General features: G+C 42.4%; 1 protein-coding gene across 1 annotated transcript; it reads left to right on the top strand.

Moving 5' to 3' along the window:
- The first annotated feature begins 14,582 nt into the window (after positions 1-14,582).
- LOC123182631 (acetylserotonin O-methyltransferase 1) lies at positions 14,583-15,888 on the top strand. The gene is made up of 2 exons (XM_044595264.1): positions 14,583-15,369; positions 15,574-15,888. The coding sequence occupies exons 1-2, from the start codon at positions 14,590-14,592 to the stop codon at positions 15,871-15,873; spliced, it is 1,080 nt and encodes a 359-aa protein (XP_044451199.1). The 5' UTR covers positions 14,583-14,589; the 3' UTR covers positions 15,874-15,888.
- The last annotated feature ends 6,284 nt before the right edge of the window (positions 15,889-22,172 follow it).

Below are 22,172 nucleotides of genomic sequence, written 5' to 3'. Positions count from 1 at the left end.
ACTTGACCACAAGTAGACAGGGTCGGCCATCTTGGCTCCTTCTTCTATGAATATATGATACATGCATGTGCGTATTCTAGAAAACGAGACAAGTAGACAGGGTGGTGCCACAGCTACATTGCAAAGTGTTCTACATCAATCTAACTCATTGTCCCCCTGAGAATATAGTTTTCTGCCAAGCCCTTAAAATGTTTTATTCAGCTATAGATCTTTACAATGGGAAAAATGCACGGCCATTCATCTGAGGCGTGGATAAAAAAATCTGAGAGTAGGACCTGTATGTAAATCTGGAAGAAGCGTGTCTCAAGTGAAACATTTGAAAATGGAGTGGAGCTAAACATGAAAATATTTGGGCTGCTCAAATTTTCCAAACTTTTGGTAGGGTTATGTTTTAAAATATTTACATCCAAGTCCAACATCAGCTTTTTCTTGCTCTGGAGGGAGTATCTTATAACTCTAATCTTGCCATTTAAACATGTTACGCTCCATCTATTAGCATGCTAATATGAACAATATAGTTGTGATTCGACACAAACAGGTAGACATTACTACGGAAGAACTGTTTTGACTGATCCATCGTGAGGTGACATGTATGGTAGCATAATCTAGCTGTTTTCTGTTAATAAACACGTGCGCGCGCCTAGTTTTCGTGCCATGGCAGGCTTGTTCGGCCCGTTTTCGCTGCCATGGCAGCAGTTCTCCCATCAACGTTTTTTTTCAGCAAATTAGTTGGGGGAAGCACAGGACTGAGGACCTGGATTATTATTTTGGTCATGGAGATGGAACCAATGTGAGGAGAATTCTCGGAGATCACATGGTCCGAGAGGTCAATCTGCCTGATTCTTTGCTTCGGCATTCATACTTCATTTTGCTTTGAACAGAGCTTACCCTGCATCTGTAGATATTACAACGATGTCACTTTAATTTCTCCCTCAACGGCGCATATGTTCATTTCCTGAGCCTTGCTTCGGTAGACCCCCGTCACAAACCGTATAAGGGCAGGATAGTCATTTGACCATAATGTATAGCTACCTTTGTATACAAGTTGTACGTATACGTACACAAACCGATCAGCCAGCCGTCACACAAACCGTCTTGAGCTGGCCCATTTTTTTCTTTTTTTCTTAACCTTCCAAAAGTAGTTGCTTGTGATAGGATTCGAACTCTCAACCTTTCAGTTCAATTCCATGGAGTGTAACCAACTAGGGCAGCTACCTTGTCATAGCTAATTACTTCTCTTACCCAGTGTTAACAAAATGAGTCACGCGCGTGACGTTAAACACACACAGTTAACGCAAATAAAAAATATCAAATACAAAAGCTGAACGCGTTTCAGTAAATCAATGAAGGAAAAATCCGCATGCATAAGATGGATGGATGATCCATTCCATTTTGTTTGTACACATGATGTACAGGTTCTCGTCCCACGAGTCGCCATGTCGGTCCTCAGAATTTGTTCTAATTAAATGCAAAACATATAATGAGCCGTGTTTCAAGGAACGAACGAAAACGTACTAAACTGGGACTAAAGGTTAGACTTTGAGGCATTAGTACCGGTTCATGGAACGAACCGGTACTAAAGGGCCCATTTTCAAACTGTACCCCCTCTGTGGACCGCCTTTTCAGTTTTAGAAAAAACAAAAGAAAATGATGGAAATGTCAAAAAAGTAAAATAAAATAAGTTTCCCATGTGATATGTGGTCTAGTTGTTGGGAAAATTTACAAATATGAATTTCGACTTTATTTGCAAAATCTCTCTGGAATTTGTAAAATGGGCATAACTTTTGCATACGAACTCGGATTAAAATGTTTTTTATATGAAAAATCATCTACTCGGAAAGTTACATCCGATTTTAACCCCAAACGAACAGCCCAGGACGATTTGGGGTCGCGCGGTGGAGTTAGCCTAAGCCCTTAATCCGTCCTATTCTCTACTTACTCTGTATTTGATTTCGGCGGCGGTGCACGAGCCATTGTGTGCACCTTGGTCATACTATCTGACTGAATATGATTTCTGAGTTCACCACATATACATCGTGTTTTAGGCGAAATTGTTGGTCATCTCTTGGGTAACTTCCCGTACTTCAAAGCAAAAAAAAAAAGCGCGCGATGTGCATTTCGCCCTAGATATAAGAAGTTACCTAAACTGGATACATCAGTCTGTACATTTTTTTTGCCGAATCAGACACCCGAGTGGCTATCCTCTATTTGGCCGTACGAAATTTGCGAAACCGACACCGAATCTGAGCCGAATTGCAACACTCCTGTCCATCTCCGAGAGTAGCACCTGCTGCTACGGCCACTAATTTACAAATGGCTGGCTGTCCACTTGACCACAAGTAGATAGGGTCGGCCATCTTGGCTCCTTCTTCTATGAATATATGATACATGCATGTGCGTATTCTAGAAAACGAGACAAGTAGACAGGGTGGTGCCACAGCTACATTGCAAAGTGTTCTACATCAATCTAACTCATTGTCCCCCTGAGAATATAGTTTTCTGCCAAGCCCTTAAAATGTTTTATTCAGCTATAGATCTTTACAATGGGAAAAATGCACAGCCATTCATCTGAGGCGTGGATAAAAAAATCTGAGAGTAGGACCTGTATGTAAATCTGGAAGAAGCGTTTCTCAAGTGGACCATTTTAAAATGGAGTGGAGCTAAACATGAAAATATTTGGGCTACTCAAATTTTCCAAACTTTGGGTAGGGTTATGTTTTAAAATATTTACATCCAAGTCCAACATCCGCTTTTTCTTGCTCTGGAGGGAGTATCTTATAACTCTAATCTTGCCATTTAAACATGTTACGCTCCATCTATTACCATGCTAATATGAACAATATAGCTGTGATTCGACACAAACAGGTAGACACTACTACGGAAGAACCGTTTTGACTGATCCATCGTGAGGTGACATGTATGGTAGCATAATCTAGCTGTTTTCTGCTAATAAACACGTGCGCGCGCCTAGTTTTCGTGCCATGGCAGGCTTTTTCGGCCCGTTTTCGCTGCCATGGCAGCAGTTCTCCCATCAACGTTTTTTTCAGCAAATTAGTTGGGGGAGGCACAGGACTGAGGACCTGGATTATTATTTTGGTCATGGAGATGGAACCAATGTGAGGAGAATTCTCGGAGATCACATGGTCCGAGAGGTCAATCTGCCTGATTCTTTGCTTCGGCATTCATACTTCATTTTGTTTGAACAGAGCTTACCCTGCATCTGTAGATATTACAACGATGTCACTTTAATTTCTCCCTCAACAGCGCATATGTTCATTTCCTGAGCCTTGCTTCGGTAGACCCCCTCACAAACCGTATAAGGGCAGGATAGTCATTTGACCATAATGTATAGCTACCTTTGTATACAAGTTGTATGTATACGTACACAAACTGATCAGCCAGCCGTCACACAAACCGTCTTGAGCTGGCCCATTTTTTTCTTTTTTTCTTAACCTTCAAAAAGTAGTTGCTTGTGATAGGATTCGAATTCTCAACCTTTCAGTTCAATTCCATGGAGTGTAACCAACTAGGACAGCTACCTTGTCATGGCTAATTACTTCTCTTACCCAGTGTTAACAAAACGAGTCACGCGCGTGACGTTAAACACACACAGTTAACGCAAATAAAAAATATCAAATACAAAAGCTGAACGCGTTTCAGTAAATCAATGAAGGAAAAATCCGCATGCATAAGATGGATGGATGATCCATTCCATTTTGTTTGTACACATGATGTACAGGTTCTCGTCCCACGAGTCGCCATGTCGGTCCTCAGAATTTTTTCTAATTAAATGCAAAACAAATAATGAGCCGTGTTTCAAGGAACGAACGAAAACGTACTAAACCGGGACTAAAGGTTAGACTTTGAGGCATTAGTACCGGTTCATGGCACGAACCGGTACTAAAGGGCCCATTTTCAAACTCTACCCCCCCTGTGGACCGCCTTTTCAGTTTTAGAAAAAACAAAAGAAAATGATGGAAATGTCAAAAAAGTAAAATAAAATAAGTTTCCCATGTGATATGTGGTCTAGTTGTTGGGAAAATTTACAAATATGAATTTCGACTTTATTTGCAAAATCTCTCTGGAATTTGTAAAATGGGCATAACTTTTGCATACGAACTCGGATTAAAAAGTTTTTTATATGAAAAAGCATCTACTCGGAAAGTTACATCCGATTTTAACCCCAAACGAACAGCCTCGGACGATTTGGGGTGGCGCGGTGGAGTTGGCCTAAGCCCTGAATCCGTCCTATTCTCTACTTACACTGTATTTGATTTCGGCGGCGGTGCACGAGCCATTATGTGCACCTTGGTCATACTGTCTGACTGAATATGATTTCTGAGTTCACCACATATACATCGTGTTTTAGGCGAAATTGTTGGTCATCTCTTGGGTAACTTCCCGTACTTCAAAGCAAAAAAAAATGAGCGCGCGATGTGCATTTCGCCCTAGATATAAGAAGTTACCTAAACTGGATACATCAGTCTGTACATTTTTTTGCCGAATCAGACACCCGAGTGGCTGTCCTCTATTTGGCCGTACGAAATTTGCGAAACCGACACCGAATCTGAGCCGAATTCCAACACTCCTGTCCATCTCCGAGAGTAGCGCCTGCTGCTACGGCCACTAATTTACAAATGGCTGGCTGTCCACTTGACCACAAGTAGACAGGGTCGGCCATCTTGGCTCCTTCTTCTATGAATATATGATACATGCATGTGCGTATTCTAGAAAAAGAGACAAGTAGACAGCGTGGTGCCACAGCTACATTGCAAAGTGTTCTACATCAATCTAACTCATTGTCCCCCTGAGAATATAGTTTTCTGCCAAGCGCTTAAAATGTTTTATTCAGCTATAGATCTTTACAATGGGAAAAATGCATAGCCATTCATCTGAGGCGTGGCTAAAAAAAAATCTGAGAGTAGGACCTGTATGTAAATCTGGAAGAAGCGTGTCTCAAGTGAAACATTTGAAAATGGAGTGGAGCTAAACATGAAAATATTTGGGCTACTCAAATTTTCCAAACTTTGGGTAGGGTTATGTTTTAAAATATTTACATCCAAGTCCAACATCAGCTTTTTCTTGCTCGGGAGGGAGTATCTTATCACTCTAATCTTGCCATTTAAACATGTTACGCTCCATCTATTAGCATGCTAATATGAACAATATAGCTGTGATTCGACACAAACAGGTAGACATTACTACGGAAGAACTGTTTTGACTGATCCATCGTGAGGTGACATGTATGGTAGCATAATCTAGCTGTTTTCTGTTAATAAACACGTGCGCGCGCCTAGTTTTCGTGCCATGGCAGGCTTTTTCGGCCCGTTTTCGCTGCCATGGCAGCAGTTCTCCCATCAATGTTTTTTTTCAGCAAATTAGTTGGGGGAGGCACAGGACTGAGGACCTGGATTATTATTTTGGTCATGGAGATGGAACCAATGTGAGGAGAATTCTCGGAGATCACATGGTCCGAGAGGTCAATCTGCCTGATTCTTTGCTTCGGCATTCATACTTCATTTTGCTTTGAACAGAGCTTACCCTGCATCTGTAGATATTACAACGATGTCACTTTAATTTCTCCCTCAACAGCGCATATGTTCATTTCCTGAGCCTTGCTTCGGTAGACCCCCCTCACAAACCGTATAAGGGTAGGATAGTCATTTGACCATAATGTATAGCTACCTTTGTATACAAGTTGTATGTATACGTACACAAACCGATCAGCCAGCCGTCACACAAACCGTCTTGAGCTAGCCCATTTTTTTTCTTTTTTTCTTAACCTTCAAAAAGTAGTTGCTTGTGATAGGATTCGAACTCTCAACTTTTCAGTTCAATTCCATGGAGTGTAACCAACTAGGACAGCTACCTTGTCATGGCTAATTACTTCTCTTACCCGGTGTTAACAAAACGAGTCACGCGCGTGACGTTAAACACACACTGTTAACGCAAATATAAAATATCAAATACAAAAGGTGAACGCGTTTCAGTAAATCAATGAAGGAAAAATCCGCATGCATAAGATGGATGGATGATCCATTCCATTTTGTTTGTACACATGATGTACAGGTTCTCGTCCCATGAGTCGCCATGTCGGTCCTCAGAATTTTTTCTAATTAAATGCAAAACAAATAATGAGCCGTGTTTCAAGGAACGAACGAAAACGTACTAAACTGGGACTAAAGGTTAGACTTTGAGGCATTAGTACCGGTTCATGGCACGACCGGTACTAAAGGGCCCATTTTCAAACTCTAACCCCCCCCCCCCCTCACCGCCTTTTCAGTTTTAGAAAAAACAAAAGAAAATGATGGAAATGTCAAAAAAGTAAAATAAAATAAGTTTCCCATGTGATATGTGGTCTAGTTGTTGGGAAAATTTAAAAATATGAATTTCGACTTTATTTGCGAAATCTCTCTGGAATTTGTAAAATGGGCATAACTTTTGCATACGAACTCGGATTAAAATGTTTTTATATGAAAAATCATCTACTCGGAAAGTTACATCCGATTTTAACCCCAAACGAACAGCCCCGGACGATTTGGAGTCGCGCGGTGGAGTTGGCCTAAGCCCTGAATCCGTCCTATTCTCTACTTACTCTGTATTTGATTTCGGCGGTGGTGCACGAGCCACTGTGTGCACCTTGGTCATACTATCTGACTGAATATGATTTCTGAGTTCACCACATATACATCGTGTTTTAGGCGAAATGGTTGGTCATCTCTTGGATAACTTCCCGTACTTCAAAGCAAAAAAAAAAGAGCGCGCGATGTGCATTTCGCCCTAGATATAAGAAGTTACCTAAACTGGATACATCAGTCTGTACTTTTTTTTGCCGAATCAGACACCCGAGTGGCTGTCCTCTATTTGGCCGTACGAAATTTGCGAAACCGACACCGAATCTGAGCCGAATTCCAACACTCCTGTCCATCTCCGAGAGTAGCGCCTGCTGCTACGGCCACTAATTTACAAATGGCTGGCTGTCCACTTGACCACAAGTAGACAGGGTCGGCCATCTTGGCTCCTTCTTCTATGAATATATGATACATGCATGTGCGTATTCTAGAAAACGAGACAAGTAGACAGGGTGGTGCCACAGCTACATTGCAAAGTGTTCTACATCAATCTAACTCATTGTTCCCCTGAGAATATAGTTTTCTGCCAAGCCCTTAAAATGTTTTATTCAGCTATAGATCTTTACAATGGGAAAAATGCACAGCCATTCATCTGAGGCGTGGATAAAAAAATCTGAGAGTAGGACCTGTATGTAAATCTGGAAGAAGCGTGTCTCAAGTGAAACATTTGAAAATGGAGTGGAGCTAAACATGAAAATATTTGGGCTACTCAAATTTTCCAAACTTTGGGTAGGGTTATGTTTTAAAATATTTACATCCAAGTCCAACATCAGCTTTTTCTTGCTCTGGAGGGAGTATCTTATAACTCTAATCTTGCCATTTAAACATGTTACGCTCCATCTATTAGCATGCTAATATGAACAATATAGCTGTGATTTGACACAAACAGGTAGACACTACTACGGAAGAACTGTTTTGACTGATCCATCGTGAGGTGACATGTATGGTAGCATAATCTAGCTGTTTTCTGTTAATAAACACGTGCGCGCGCCTAGTTTTCGTGCCATGGCAGGCTTTTTCGGCCCGTTTTCGCTGCCATGGCAGCAGTTCTCCCATCAACGTTTTTTTCAGCAAATTAGTTGGGGGAGGCACAGGACTGAGGACCTGGATTATTATTTTGGTCATGGAGATGGAACCAATGTGAGGAGAATTCTCGGAGATCACATGGTCCGAGAGGTCAATCTGCCTGATTCGTTGCTTCGGCATTCATACTTCATTTTGCTTTGAACAGAGCTTACCCTGCATCTGTAGATATTACAACGATGTCACTTTAATTTCTCCCTCAACGGCGCATATGTTCATTTCCTGAGCCTTGCTTCGGTAGACCCCCGTCACAAACCGTATAAGGGCAGGATAGTCATTTGACCATAATGTATAGCTACCTTTGTATACAAGTTGTATGTATACATACACAAACCGATCAGCCAGCCGTCACACAAACCGTCTTGAGCTGGCCCATTTTTTTCTTTTTTTCTTAACCTTCCAAAAGTAGTTGCTTGTGATAGGATTCGAACTCTCAACCTTTCAGTTCAATTCCATGGAGTGTAACCAACTAGGACAGCTACCTTGTCATGGCTAATTACTTCTCTTACCCAGTGTTAACAAAAATAGTCACGCGCGTGACGTTAAACACACACAGTTAACGCAAATAAAAATATCAAATACAAAAGCTGAACGCGTTTCAGTAAATCAATGAAGGAAAAATCCGCATGCATAAGATGGATGGATGATCCATTCCATTTTGTTTGTACACATGGTGTACAGGTTCTCGTCCCACGAGTCGCCATGTCGGTCCTCAGAATTTTTTCTAATTAAATGCAAAACAAATAATGAGCCGTGTTTCAAGGAACGAACGAAAACGTACTAAACCGGGACTAAAGGTTAGACTTTGAGGCATTCGTACCGGTTCATGGCACGAACCGGTACTAAAGGGCCCATTTTCAAACTCTACCCCCCCCTGTGGACCGCCTTTTCAGTTTTAGAAAAAACAAAAGAAAATGATGAAAATGTCAAAAAAGTAAAATAAAATAAGTTTCCCATGTGATATGTGGTCTAGTTGTTGGGAAAATTTACAAATATGAATTTCGACTTTATTTGCAAAATCTCTCTGGAATTTGTAAAATGGGCATAACTTTTGCATACGAACTCGGATTAAAAAGTTTTTTATATGAAAAATCATCTACTGGGAAAGTTACATCCGATTTTAACCCCAAACGAACAGCCCCGGACGATTTGGGGTCGCGCGGTAGAGTTGGCCTAAGCCCTGAATCCGTCCTATTCTCTACTTACTCTGTATTTGATTTCGGCGGCGGTGCACGAGCCATTGTGTGCACCTTGGTCATACTGTCTGACTGAATATGATTTTTGAGTTCAACACATATACATCGTGTTTTAGGCGAAATTGTTGGTCATCTCTTAGGTAACTTCCCGTACTTCAAAGCAAAAAAAATATGAGCGCGCGATGTGCATTTCGCCCTAGATATAAGAAGTTACCTAAACTGGATACATCAGTCTGTACATTTTTTTGCCGAATCAGACACCCGAGTGGCTGTCCTCTATTTGGTCGTACGAAATTTGCGAAACCGACACCGAATCTGAGCCGAATTCCAACACTCCTGTCCATCTCCGAGAGTAGCGCCTGCTGCTACGGCCACTAATTTACAAATGGCTGGCTGTCCACTTGACCACAAGTAGACAGGGTCGGCCATCTTGGCTCCTTCTTCTATGAATATATGATACATGCATGTGCGTATTCTAGAAAAAGAGACAAGTAGACAGGGTGGTGCCACAGCTACATTGCAAAGTGTTCTACATCAATCTAACTCATTGTCCCCCTGAGAATATAGTTTTCTGCCAAGCGCTTAAAATGTTTTATTCAGCTATAGATCTTTACAATGGGAAAAATGCACAGCCATTCATCTGAGGCGTGGATAAAAAAAATCTGAGAGTAGGACCTGTATGTAAATCTGGAAGAAGCGTGTCTCAAGTGAAACATTTGAAAATGGAGTGGAGCTAAACATGAAAATATTTGGGCTACTCAAATTTTCCAAACTTTGGGTAGGGTTATGTTTTAAAATATTTACATCCAAGTCCAACATCAGCTTTTTCTTGCTCTGGAGGGAGTATCTACTCGGAAAGTTACATCCGATTTTAACAGGGGGAACCCCGTTAAACATTTTCAAAATCCTCAAAAACCTAACAGAAAAAAGTTATGGGGCTTTTAAGATCTGGAGAGGCAAAAAAATTCAAAAAATTTCAAACTATGGTCAAACAATGGTCAAACTAATTATTCTAGAATATTAGTGCTACTAAATCATTATTTTAGTTTTTTTGAATTTTGGTCAAATCTGGTCAAACTGTTGTCAAATTATGGTCAAACAATGGTCAAAGTAATTATTCCAAAATATTAGTGTTACTAAATAATTATTGTTTTTTAAAACAATAGTTTCAAACTCAAACAGTGAAATGTGTCACTTCATGCTCAAGCTAAATTCCTGAGGGTTAATAGGATTGACATCTTACTATTGTCAGGAAAACAACAAGTGCAGACTTGGAAACGAGGGAGAATAGAACCCGGAAGTTAAGCGTGCTCAGGCTGGAGTAGTGAGAGGATGGGTGACCGTCCGGGAAGTTAGATGATTTGGAATGATGAGGGATGATTAGAGATTAGAGGATAAATTGAGCAGTGATGAGGGGTGGTGATTAGAGATTAGAGGTTCAAATAATTCAGAAATTTGAAATTCAAAAAAAATTTGCAAAAAAATTTTCAAAAAAAAAATCATAAAATTTCCTTTAGTCCCGGTTGGTAACACCAACCTGGACTAAAGGTGGAGCTCCACGTGGCCGCGGCCTTTAGTCCCGGTTCGTGTAAGAACCCGGTTCGTGTAAGAACCGGGACTAAAGGGGGGAGGCATTAGTAACGACCCTTTAGTCCCGGTTCAAAAACCGGGACTAAAGGCCCTTACCAACCGGGACAAAAGCCCCCTTTTCTACTAGTGGTTGAGAACCGTCACTTGATGTGGGCGTTGCTTGCAAATCTTAAGGCTAGCTCATCGTTGCCGTGGATGGTCATCGGAGATTATAACGAGGCTTTATGGCAATATGAACTCTGCTCGATGAGAGATAGGCCGGAATCGCAAATGGCAGCGTTCAAAGATGCTCTTGCAGTGTGTGAGCTACGGGATATCGGTTTCACGGGCTACCCATACACTTTCGATAATCATCAACAGGGGAACCGAAACGTCCGTGTGAGGCTGGATCGGGTTTGTGCAGATGACGATTGGATGGCGCGTTTCCCAAATGCAGAGCTACATCACCTCACGTCGTCGAGATCGGACCATTGTCCGCTATTGTTATGGATGCAACAGCCTGACCCAAGGCCAAGAAATCGAGCTAGAAGATACGAGATAATGTGGGAAAGGGAGGCGGCTCTACCGGAGATCATTGGTAACTCCTGGGAGAAGGTAAAAGTTGCGGGGGACCTGGGTGTGGTGGCAAAGTCTCTCGGGCAGGTGATTGATGACCTGCACGAATGGAGCAAACGGAAGTTTGGCCACGTTAGGCGCGAACTGGAGAAGTTGAGAGGCGAACTAGCAGAGTTAAATCACATGGATGCAGATAGGGCCACTATTAAGCAGAAAATGGAAAGGATGGATGAGCTTCTCTATCGAGAAGAAATGATGTGGCTTCAAAGGTCTCGAATTGATTGGCTCCGGGAGGGAGACAGGAACACCCGCTACTTTCAGAGAAGGGTTGTATGGTGAGCAAGGAAGAATCTCATAAGGAAATTGAAGAGAGAAGATGGGGTGTGGTGCTCAGTACCTACTGATATGGAGCGGATGGCATCGTCCTATTTCAAGGAGATATACACAAAGGACCCAACCCTTACACCGGGACCAATCTGAGACCTTCTAACAGGTCGCGTCACGGCTGCAATGAATGAGATGCTGACAAAGGAATTTTCAGAGAAGGAAATCGGAGATGCTTTGTTCCAGATAGGCCCCTTAAAAGCACCGGAGCCAGATGGCCTTCCGGCTCGGTTTTACCAAATAAATTGGGCCACTTTACGGGAGGAAATCGTGATGGCTGTACAAACTTTTTTTAGAGATGGAGTGATGTCGGATGGAGTAAATGAAACAAGTATAGTTCTAATACCAAAGACAAGTGAACCTGAAAGTTTGAAGGATTTCAGGCCAATTTCGCTCTGCAATGTGCTATACAAGATAGTTTCAAAGTGTATGGTGAATAGGCTGAGGACTATACTTGATGAAATAATTTCTGAGAGCCAAAGCGCCTTTGTGCCGGGGCGTTTGATTTCAGACAATGCGATTGTGGCTTTTGAAGTGATGCATTACATCCAGCAGGAACGTAAACCGGAGGTAACAAACTGTGCCTATAAACTAGATCTTTTGAAGGCCTATGATTGGGTAGACTGGAACTTTTTGGAGAATGCTATGCTGAAGATTGGCTTCTCGGCGAAGTGGGTACAGTGGGTAATGCAATGCGTGACTACGGTCCGGTTCAGGGTCAATTTCAATGGAAAGCTGCTGGATCAATTTGCACCTTCTCGAGGACTACGGCAAGGCGACCCCTTGTCGCCGTTTTTATTTCTGTTTGTTGCTGATTCGTTATCAAGCTTGATACAGGATGCAGTCATGAACAAAGGGTTGAGTCCGGTAGTCATCTGCCGAACAGCGCCTCCGGTCTCACATCTACTCTTCGCGGACGATACACTTTTATTCTTTCATGCATCAGAGGAGCAGGCTGTGATTGTGAAGGACATTATGTATAGATATGCTGCTGGTACAGGACAGTTGTTAAATCCTTCGAAATGCAGTATGATGTTTGCGGATGTGTGCCCGCACGGAAGACGAAGAAGTATCAAAAATATCCTAGGCGTGTTGAGTGAACACTTCGAGGATCGTTATCTGGGCCTTCCGGTCCCTGATGGTAGAATGAATAAGGGCAAATTCCAATCACTTCAGGCGAGCTTGAGCACGAGATTTTTTGACTTGGGTGAGAAGCATGCTTCAAGTGGGGCGAAAGAGACACTAATAAAGTCGATTGCGCAGGCAATACCGGCATACATGATGAGTGTTTTTAGGTTACCAGCATCAACTTGTGACGAACTGACTCGGATGATAAGGAGCTACTGGTGGGTTCAGAAAATGGGAAACGAAGGACGCACTGGATTGCATGGGAGAAATTACTACGCCCAAAGAATCAAGGTGGCCTGGGTTTCCGAGATATGAGGCTTTTTAACCAAGCTCTATTAGCTCGTCAAGCATGGCGTTTAATTGGTAGACCTGAGAGTCTATGCACGAGCCTACTTAAAGCGAGATACTATAGACACGGCAATCTAATTGACACTGTCTTCACAGGCAATGCGTCTCCTGTATGGCGAGGAATTGAGCATGGGCTGGAATTGTTGAAGCAAGGCATTATATGGAGAATTGGTAATGGTAAAAAAGTCAGGGTTTGGAGGGACCCGTGGTTACCACGTGTGGGCTCTTGTAAGCCACTTGGAGAGCGAGGAAGCTGCAGGTACAGCCGGGTGGCTGATTTTATATCACCAGAGGGTTCTTGGAATGAAGAACGCCTAAGACAGTACATGGTAGGTGCGGATGTACAAGAGATTCTGAAGATTAAAGTGTCTCGCAGAGCAAGAGAGGATTTTTTGGCTTGGAATCTGGAGAAAGATGGGAGATTTTCAGTCAGGAGTGCCTACCACATTGCAGTTAATCAGATTCAGAACCATGGTGGGGTTTCGACAAGTTCAAGACCAGATGGGGACCGACCCGTGTGGAGAATGTTCTGGAAAATCCAAGTTCCCCAAAAAGTGAAGATATGTGCGTGGAAGATGCTAAAGAAAGGGCTCCCCACATGCCAGGTTAAGAAATCTAAACACTTGGACGTGGTTGATGAGTGTCGGAGATGTGGCCGGGGGACCGAGGATAGCTTTCATGCTGTTGTTGCATGCCCAACCTCCAGTGCTATATGGGATGCTATGGGTGAAGTGTGGACTGTTCCAGCGAAGGAGACGATTAGGAACACTGGTGATGAGTGCTTGTTCGATCTATTGGTAACCATCCGGAAAGAGGAACGTGCTAAAGTTCTGATGATAGTTTGGAGAAACTGGCAGCTTCGTAATGATTCCATGCATGAAAAGACGGTGCCTCCGGTCAAGGTGTCCAGGGATTTTTTGCAAAGCTATATGGTCTCACTAAATTAGATAAAACTCAGTAAAGGCTATGAAATGCTGAAAGGAAAAGAAGTCATAAGACAGGAGGGGTCGGAAGCTCGGCCACAACGCGGAAAGAGTATTCAGGAGCTAGCCCCATGGCCGCCACCCCCTGAGGGATGGATTGCAGTATCCGTAGACGGCTCCTTTGATGCGAAATCACACACGGCGGGAGCGGCTATGGTGGCGAGAAACAGTAGAGGAGAACACATCATGTCGGCGTGTTGGTTTATACCTCACTGCTTGAGTGCCTACGAAGCGGAGTGTGTGGCCGCTCGGGAAGGCGTTACTATGGCGCTCTTGCAGTCAACACTGCCTCTTGTTATTCAGACTGATTGTGTATCCCTGGTAAAGGTTTTGGACAGTCCAGAGACAGATAGGTCGGGAGTAAGTCATCTGGTAAATGAGACTAAGGAGCTGTTGAGAGAAAGGGAGTTTGTCTGTAGGCACATTGGTCGTTTGCATAATAGAACTGCAGATCGCCTTGCTAATCTGTCAAGAGTGGAGCAACGCACCGACTTGTGGTTGCGGGGGCCTCCTGATGCTCTTAGGTGCTATCTAGCAGGTGATTGTACAACTATTTTTTAATTAATAAAGCTCTCTTTCCAGTCGCAAAAAAAAAGACCTATTATGTGTCTTAAACATGTTGTACTTGTGTATATATAACCGGTATGACTACAATCCACCCATAACCAAAGAAAAACAAGCTCAACAAAAATGCCGCCCATCCAAGACAAGCATAGCTCTCGGGAGCTGCTCGAGGCTCAAGTTAACCTTTGGCACCATGCACTGGGATTCGTCAAGTCCATGGCACTCAAATGTGCGATGGAACTGCAAATCCCTAACACCATCCAACACCATGGTGGGTCTATGACCCCGTCAGAGTTGGCCACAAAGATCGGCCTCCATCCGTCTAAGCTTCCCCGCTTACGGCGACTCATGCGTGTGCTCACCATATCAGGCATCTTTGCTGTTCATGAGGCAGCCACGTCAAACAAGGAGATTGTTTACGGGCTTACCCCAACCACACGCCTACTCGTCGGTGATGAAGTTAAATCAAACTTATTTCCTATTCTGTCTTTGATGCTTGATTCAACTGTCATTGCCCCCTTTTTTGGCATGCACTCATGGTTCCTAGATGAGCATTCCACGTCGCTGTTCAAAAAAGCTCACAGCCTTAACTTTTGGGAGATGGCTGAGCAGGATGATACTTACAACCAGATACTCAATAATGCAATGGTTTCGGATAGTAACTTTCTCACGGACATCATCTTAAGGGAGTGTGGTGATGTATTTCTTGGCATAAACTCTCTTATTGATGTTGGTGGAGGCCACGGTGGAGCTGCCAGGGCAATTGCGAATGCATTCCCGCAAATGAAATGCACCGTGTTGGATCTCCCTCATGTGATTGCAGAAGCTCCTAGTGATGTCCATGTGTCGTTTATTTCTGGCGATATGTTTAAGTACATTCCGCCAGCAAATGCTCTTTTCCTAAAGGTAAACTCTCTAGAAGTTTCTTCTTCCCTTGCAATACAACACATCATCATTTGACAATATGCTGTCATAACTCCTAAAGCGTGTATTTAGCCGCTTGTGTGAATTAAATTAAGTTAACTAAATTTCTTACAATAAATTTCTATAATTCAATATATTATAGGGACTAATGGTAACCTATTTTTGGGCTGCTGCTGTGCATCTTAGTGGGTTTTTCATGATTGGGGTGATGAAGACTGTGTCAAGTTATTGAAAAATTGCAAGGAAGCTATTCCTCCCAGAGATGCTGGTGGAAAGGTGATAATCGTAGATATGGTGGTTGGATCTGGGCTAAATGAGATTGTAACAAGAGAGACACATGTTTTATATGATCTATTTATCATGTGCGTTGAGGGGATTGAGCGAGAGGAATTTGAATGGAAAAGGATATTCATGGAAGCGGGATTCGGCGACTACAAAATTATATCAGTGCTGGGAGTTAGATCTGTTATTGAGCTCTACCCTTGAACACTCAATTAAAAATTACATGGTAATCAGTGTTGTATGTTCATAAACGGGCATGAACAGCATGTGTGCTCTCTTGTTGCATGCGTTGGCCTAGTATGGTGAAAAGTGTACTACCTTATTATATTTTTGTGATATGTAACCGCTGTGATCAATGAATTTGTCCCGGTAGTGTTTATGTATGGACTACCATCTGCAGCTGGGTCTATACTTTGTTTGTGAGAATTGAGATAACATATACTGATATTAAGATGCTATATGTCCATGTTTCAGTGGTTACTCTGTTGTTTTTCAGCGTCCGTACCTTCGTGAATCAAGTGTTTAGATAGCTTTGTGCTCATGAGGTCGTTAGAAACTGTTCATTCGATGTGATACTGTAATGCATGACCTATTGCGGGCTAAAAAAAACTACAGCTCCTTGCTTGCATATAATCATTTCATGTGTACTTTAGCAGTGTCATATTTTCCTGTCTATTTGGAGTCATTGACTTGCAACTTTACAGGTTTTTTTTTCCAAAAGTTATATGCTTGGATCCATTTTAGTAAGACTGCATCCGCATGATGCTGTGTTCAGATTGCTCTTGGTGATTCAGTGTGATGCAATTCTGAATTTCAGTAAACATGTGACGAATGGACCCATTTTTCAGGTCCTCTCTGCCTCAGGTAAGTACCTCTTTTGGAAGTTTATACCTAAGATTGTTCATGCAGCAATTGTGAAGCGAATGGCATCCACATTGTGACATTACTTGAGTACTGGCTGTTTTTTTGTGTGTGTCTATATGTTTGTCAGTGGTGTCTGTCAACCGGATCAATGGAGATAGAGAGAAGCATATATTGTCCCCAACACTTGCCCCTGGAGATAATTCTGATCTTGTGCTGGATGTCATAATAACCAAGGGACTTGCAGTGTCAGCTTTCAGGTGAATTTTTTGATGTTACTTAACAAAAAATTAAGGTAATAGTTTCTTTTCACCGGTTTATGGATTTTTTTGCTTGTAATCTTTTTGTTAAAAATAAAATAAATGATATAATAAAGTTTAGTATCCTTGTTTTGTGACATAAGTTTTTTATATGAATGACGTGATCTTCTCGGTTAATTGCATAAAATATACTATTTAATGAACTATGGAATGTATATAGAAAGCATTTGTCCAAAGAAATTCCAAAAGTCACCTAAAAGTTCTATTACATTCATGACCACTTTTATATTGGTTGGAATATGTTCCAGGATAAACGTTTTTCTATATGGAACATTTTCATCCATCATTTTTTAAAGTTGCAAGGACACTTTTTGGCATACATAAATATTTTTATCACACACATGCATATTTAAATAGACTGTTGAGCATATCCTAATAAAATCTTGCTCGTGCAATTTTTTCTGTAAATTCTATTATGCAGAGTCAACTTTTTCATTATGCATGATATACACATTATATTTTCTACTTTTAATAAATAATATTGCAAATAAAAATTCTATAAAACAAAAGTGTAGACCATTCCATACTTCCACGCCGCCATCCGCTATTGGGCCGCCCCTATTCCCCTCACAAATGCTATGTCTAGCTTATTGCGAGGCAGAAGCGACATTTGTCTCATTTTTGTGTGTTTTTCTCTACCTTTTTATCAGTTTTCTTTTGGTTTTTATTTTTATTTTTGCTCTATTTTTTTTCCAATGCATGTTGACTTTTTTAATACACATTTGAACATTTACCCGGATACATGTTGTACATTTTGAAATACATGTTGAACATTTTTTTAAACATGTGAACATTGGTTTAATGACACAAATAAATTTTTATATGCTATGAACAGTTTTAAAAAATTTATGTGAACACATATTGACATTTCATGAAGATTTTTTAAAATGTGGGAACAATTTTTAAATGTCATGAACAATTGTTATTGAATGGTATGACCGTCTTTCACAAATTACGCAGACAAATTTTGACATTTCAATGGATTAAAAAAATAACTTCTTTTTAAACTTGTGAACATATTTTAAATGACACAAATATTTGTTATATTATAGGAATCTGTTTGTAAAACCACAAGAATAAACCTTTTACATTCCACAAACATTTATAAGTAAAGTAATTTATTCATATACATATGTTCAGAACATTTTCGGAATATAAGCAAAAGTAAGTTAGAAGAGAAAAAAATATGAAAAACGCACGCCTCACGCTGGGAAAAAAGGGAAACACTGGAACCCTGGAAGCCTCGTACTGGCCTGGCCTAGTACAGGCTCGCGCTCCTACTTGCTGGCCCTGGTCATGCATGGTGGGTGGGCACTTTGGTCATCCAAATCCTACTGTCTGACCATCTGCATCTGTTGTAAATCTAGCTCGCGTGATTTGATTTCCAGCAGTTGCCCGGTCAGTATGATTCTGTGTGGTGTGGTGGATCATCATGTTGTCATGCGTACAATGAGGAAAGGGACTGCTGTCTGCGCCTTGGAACCTTGCTAATTTCCCAGCAATTATGGATGGGTGTTTGTTCTACACCTCTGAACCCACGGAAGGTTTGGTACTTCTTGCACCATTCTTCTATAAGAAACCCCACTACAAATTACAGCTTGGCGCGTGGAGAAAATTAATTATGCCCTGTTTTTTCTACTTACTTGGCCGGGGGTCTACTCTCTTCAGGGGAAAAATGTTATTTTACTTGCACACAAAATCTAGATAAACAGCTAGGTCAATTCGATGTATTTACATTTTGTTGATTTTGGTAAACACTAAGCTCCTTCTGGACTGACAGTTGGTTGGATGGTTGTGCGATCAAACACATTGCACCAGATTTTTTTTTTAAAAGGGGGGTTCGCCCCAGCCTCTGCATCAGAACGATGCATACGGCCATGATTATTAATAAGCAAAAGGTGTTACACAAGTCTTGTTGTCTCAATCAAGGAACAAAAGGCTCACAAAGAGCTAAAAAGTAAAAGAGAAGCCACAACCGGCTGGCAAAAACGATAGGAACTAAATGCCTATCTTATTACATTGCACTAGATATATTGTCCTTTCTTGGTAAGCAGACCCTGATAACTTAAGGAATGGCAGATGGATCTGGGACATCAAGGTCCAGCTATTGGTGCCAGCAATCATGCAACTGTGTGATCTTTGGGGCAAACTCTCACATGTCCTGCTCAACCCTTTGGTTGATGGTGATCAATTCAGCTCGAAGCTAACAACTAATGCTCCATTTTCTACGACAGACAACCAATTTTCCTGGCACCAATGAGGTGCTGGACGTCAGATAGATTGGCTCGCAGAGGATTGCAACATCAGCCGCATTGCCTATTATACTTCCAAGAGCCGGAACAATCAGCCACCTAATGGTGCAATGTTCTCTGTCCAGGGCAATCTGAATTGCCAGGCGACGTCGTGACCTGAAGCTCGATCGCGGTCATGTCTATAAACATCCGCTGGTTGGAACACAATGGAAGGGTCTTTCACAACGTCCGAGCACGAAGCCAAAGAGAATATAATTCACGACCACTTCTCGCATGTCATGAAAAAAGAGAGGAGAAGCACCAAGGAGTTCAATTGGGAGGAGATCAATGTGGAGTCGCATGACTTGCACGAGCTTGCCACTCCATTTTCCGAGGAGGAGGTCCTTGAGGCGATAAACGACATGCCTTCTGACAAGGCGCCTGGGCCGGATGGTTTCACGGGTCTTTTCTTCAAGAAGAGTTGGAATATCATTAAGCACGACCTCATGAGGGTGATTCACCGTTTTGAGTCCCTCCACACAACAAATCTACACTGGCTCAACTCCACAAATGTGGTACTTTTGCCTAAGAAGGATGGGGCAGAGAGGATCGCAGACTATAGGCCCATTAGCCTCATTCACGCGGTTGCCAAGATTACTACGAAGGTGCTCTCCATCAGGCTTGCCCCACACATGTCCTCTCTCATCTCCAATGCTCAGAGTGCCTTCATCAAAACACGGAGTATTCATGCATGACAACTTCATGTACGTTCGAAACCTTGCCCGACACCTGCACAAGAGCAAGACTCCTTCCCTCTTGTTCAAGCTTGACATTCGAAAGGCTTTTGATTCGGTTAGATGGGAGTACATGCTAGACCTCCTTCATGTTGGGCAACGCAGCAGAAAACAAAAATTTTCTGACCTACGCACCAGCCCAGGACCACTATGGAGACTGCATACATGGTTTGATCTTTTTCGTTACCGACTCGTAGCGCAGCGGAAGTAGAGTCGATGACGAACGGCGGTGAGATCCCCGCAGCTAGGATTTACAACCTCCCAACCGCGAGGATGTATACCCTCATCCGCCCCACGGACAGCCCTCCGGGAGGCGGTCGGACAGTCCCTCGGACTGTGTCGCGGACAGCCCTTCGGGAGGACCCTCAAAACTCGGACGGTCACTCGGACAGCCCTTCGGGAGGACTCACAGAACTCGGACTGTCACTTGGACAGCCCTTCGGGAGGCACTCTCAAAACAGCCCCTCGGGCAAAAGGATCGAAACTACGACCTCTCTACGGGGTTGCACACATACGGTGTCATCTATCCGGCAGGGCTTCGCCGTCCAGAACTAGTTCCCACCGGAACCCAGACAGCCTTTCGGCTCTACGAAACTATTCCGCTGGGAGGGAGAGAGAAGCCAGATCATGCATGGCACTTGTATGTGAGAAAGAGTGTGTCTTTAGGCAGCCCCCTCCACCCCTATTTATAGGCCAAGCCCAAGGGTGGCTTCTCCAAGAAGCCAAGGGGATAATACCAAAAGGCCCTCAAGGTGGCTTCTCCAAGAAACCAAGCAAAAAGCACTTTCACTATTCATGACGACATTTTTCAGCGTCCGTTCGAACTGAAAATATTTATGTGGGCTCAGAACATTTCCAGTACCCACTAAAATAATTTTCAACGCGTTCCGAAACAATTTCGGTTTAGTGATTTTCATCTGCGAAAAGCAAACAAGAATGCATTTTCACTATTCATGAAGACAATTTTTCGCGTCCATTAAATCCGAAAATATTTCTGTGGGTCTTAGAATAATTCCAGTACCCACTAATGATTTTGGATTCGTTCTGAAACAATTTCAGATTCGTGAATTTCATCTGTGAAAAACAACAAAAGCGATATCGGCAGCTTCCAAACATTTTCGGTTTTTATCCCCAAAAATTCCCAGAAGTTTCCAGAATAATTCCGGCACCCTCCAAGAATTATCAGGCGTGTCCCGAAACCAATTTGACTTAATGGTATATCCCGAAACAACTTTTCGGTGTTACGAAACTATTTCGCTATTCTCTCTCCGGAACTCTTCCATTGTCTCCGAAACTTTTTCGGCAAATTTCTCTCAGACTCCCTGTCTAGTATTCAGCAGATAGATGACCCTTAAGCGTGTGACCCTATAGGTTCGGTGAAGCATAGACATGACCGGAACATTTTCCGATCAATGATCAACATCGGAGCCGTGGACACCCATATTGACCCCTATACCCACACGAATGAATATTCGAGTGAACCTCCAGTTGTCGTGTGCTATTCCTGTTGCTTCGCGATATGCTACAAAGACCCGAGGTGAGATTTACTTGCATCCCCATGGATCAAGAACTTGTCCACTATGCTAGTTACCTCGTTACTGGTTTTGTTTTCTTTTCTCGTTTCCGTGTTCCGGCATCCCTGTGATCAAATCACACTGTGTCTGGCCAGACGATGATGGATACCGTAACACCGAGAGGGCCCGAGAATATCTCTCCATCGTCGGAGGAGCAAATCCCAATCTTGAGCTATCAAGTTACTTGACATACTTTTCCATGAACCCGTAAGCCGCCGTAATAGCCACCCATTTACGGATGACGTTTAACAGACCCCAAAGTTCATGAAGCAAGCATGAAGAAACTCGATACTCTCATGGTCTAAGGAATCATGCAAACGTTAACCATCTCTGTGTTATGTACCATTAACTTGTGACGAATGAATCTCATAGCATAACATCAATCCGGGTCGATTCAACACAAATGTTCTCTTAACATTGTGCCCTCAAAGTTGCTGGCATTGACATGCCCATGATCAGGAAAACAGAACCATCATGCAACACTTGAGCTAGTCTTAGAGGCCAGACTAAGAAAACTTCTTACCGTTTATTATTCCACACGTGCATATGAGTCTTCCTCCGAACCTCGTGTTATTGCAGACTCGAGAACCATAGCAGTTATAGCATGGAACATAAACATAATTATGAACTTGGAGATAAATAATATCATTTATTATTGCCTCTAGGGCATATCTCCTACAGGCTCCCACTTGCACTAGAGTCAATGATCTAGTTAATGCTAAT

Source organism: Triticum aestivum, chromosome 1D (genome assembly GCF_018294505.1).
Source record: "Triticum aestivum cultivar Chinese Spring chromosome 1D, IWGSC CS RefSeq v2.1, whole genome shotgun sequence".
Classification (NCBI taxonomy): Eukaryota; Viridiplantae; Streptophyta; class Magnoliopsida; order Poales; family Poaceae; genus Triticum; species Triticum aestivum.
The sequence above is the reverse complement of the archived record's forward strand: the minus strand, read 5'-3'. Positions and strand labels throughout refer to the sequence as shown.

Excerpts from the sequence above, each read along its gene's own strand:
- LOC123182631 (XM_044595264.1), top strand. The coding sequence starts at position 14,590 with ATGCCGCCCATCCAAGACAAGCATAGCTCTCGGGAGCTGCTCGAGGCT. Across the intron at positions 15,370-15,573 it reads CAAATGCTCTTTTCCTAAAG|TGGGTTTTTCATGATTGGGG; the intron begins GTAAACTCTCTA and ends TGTGCATCTTAG.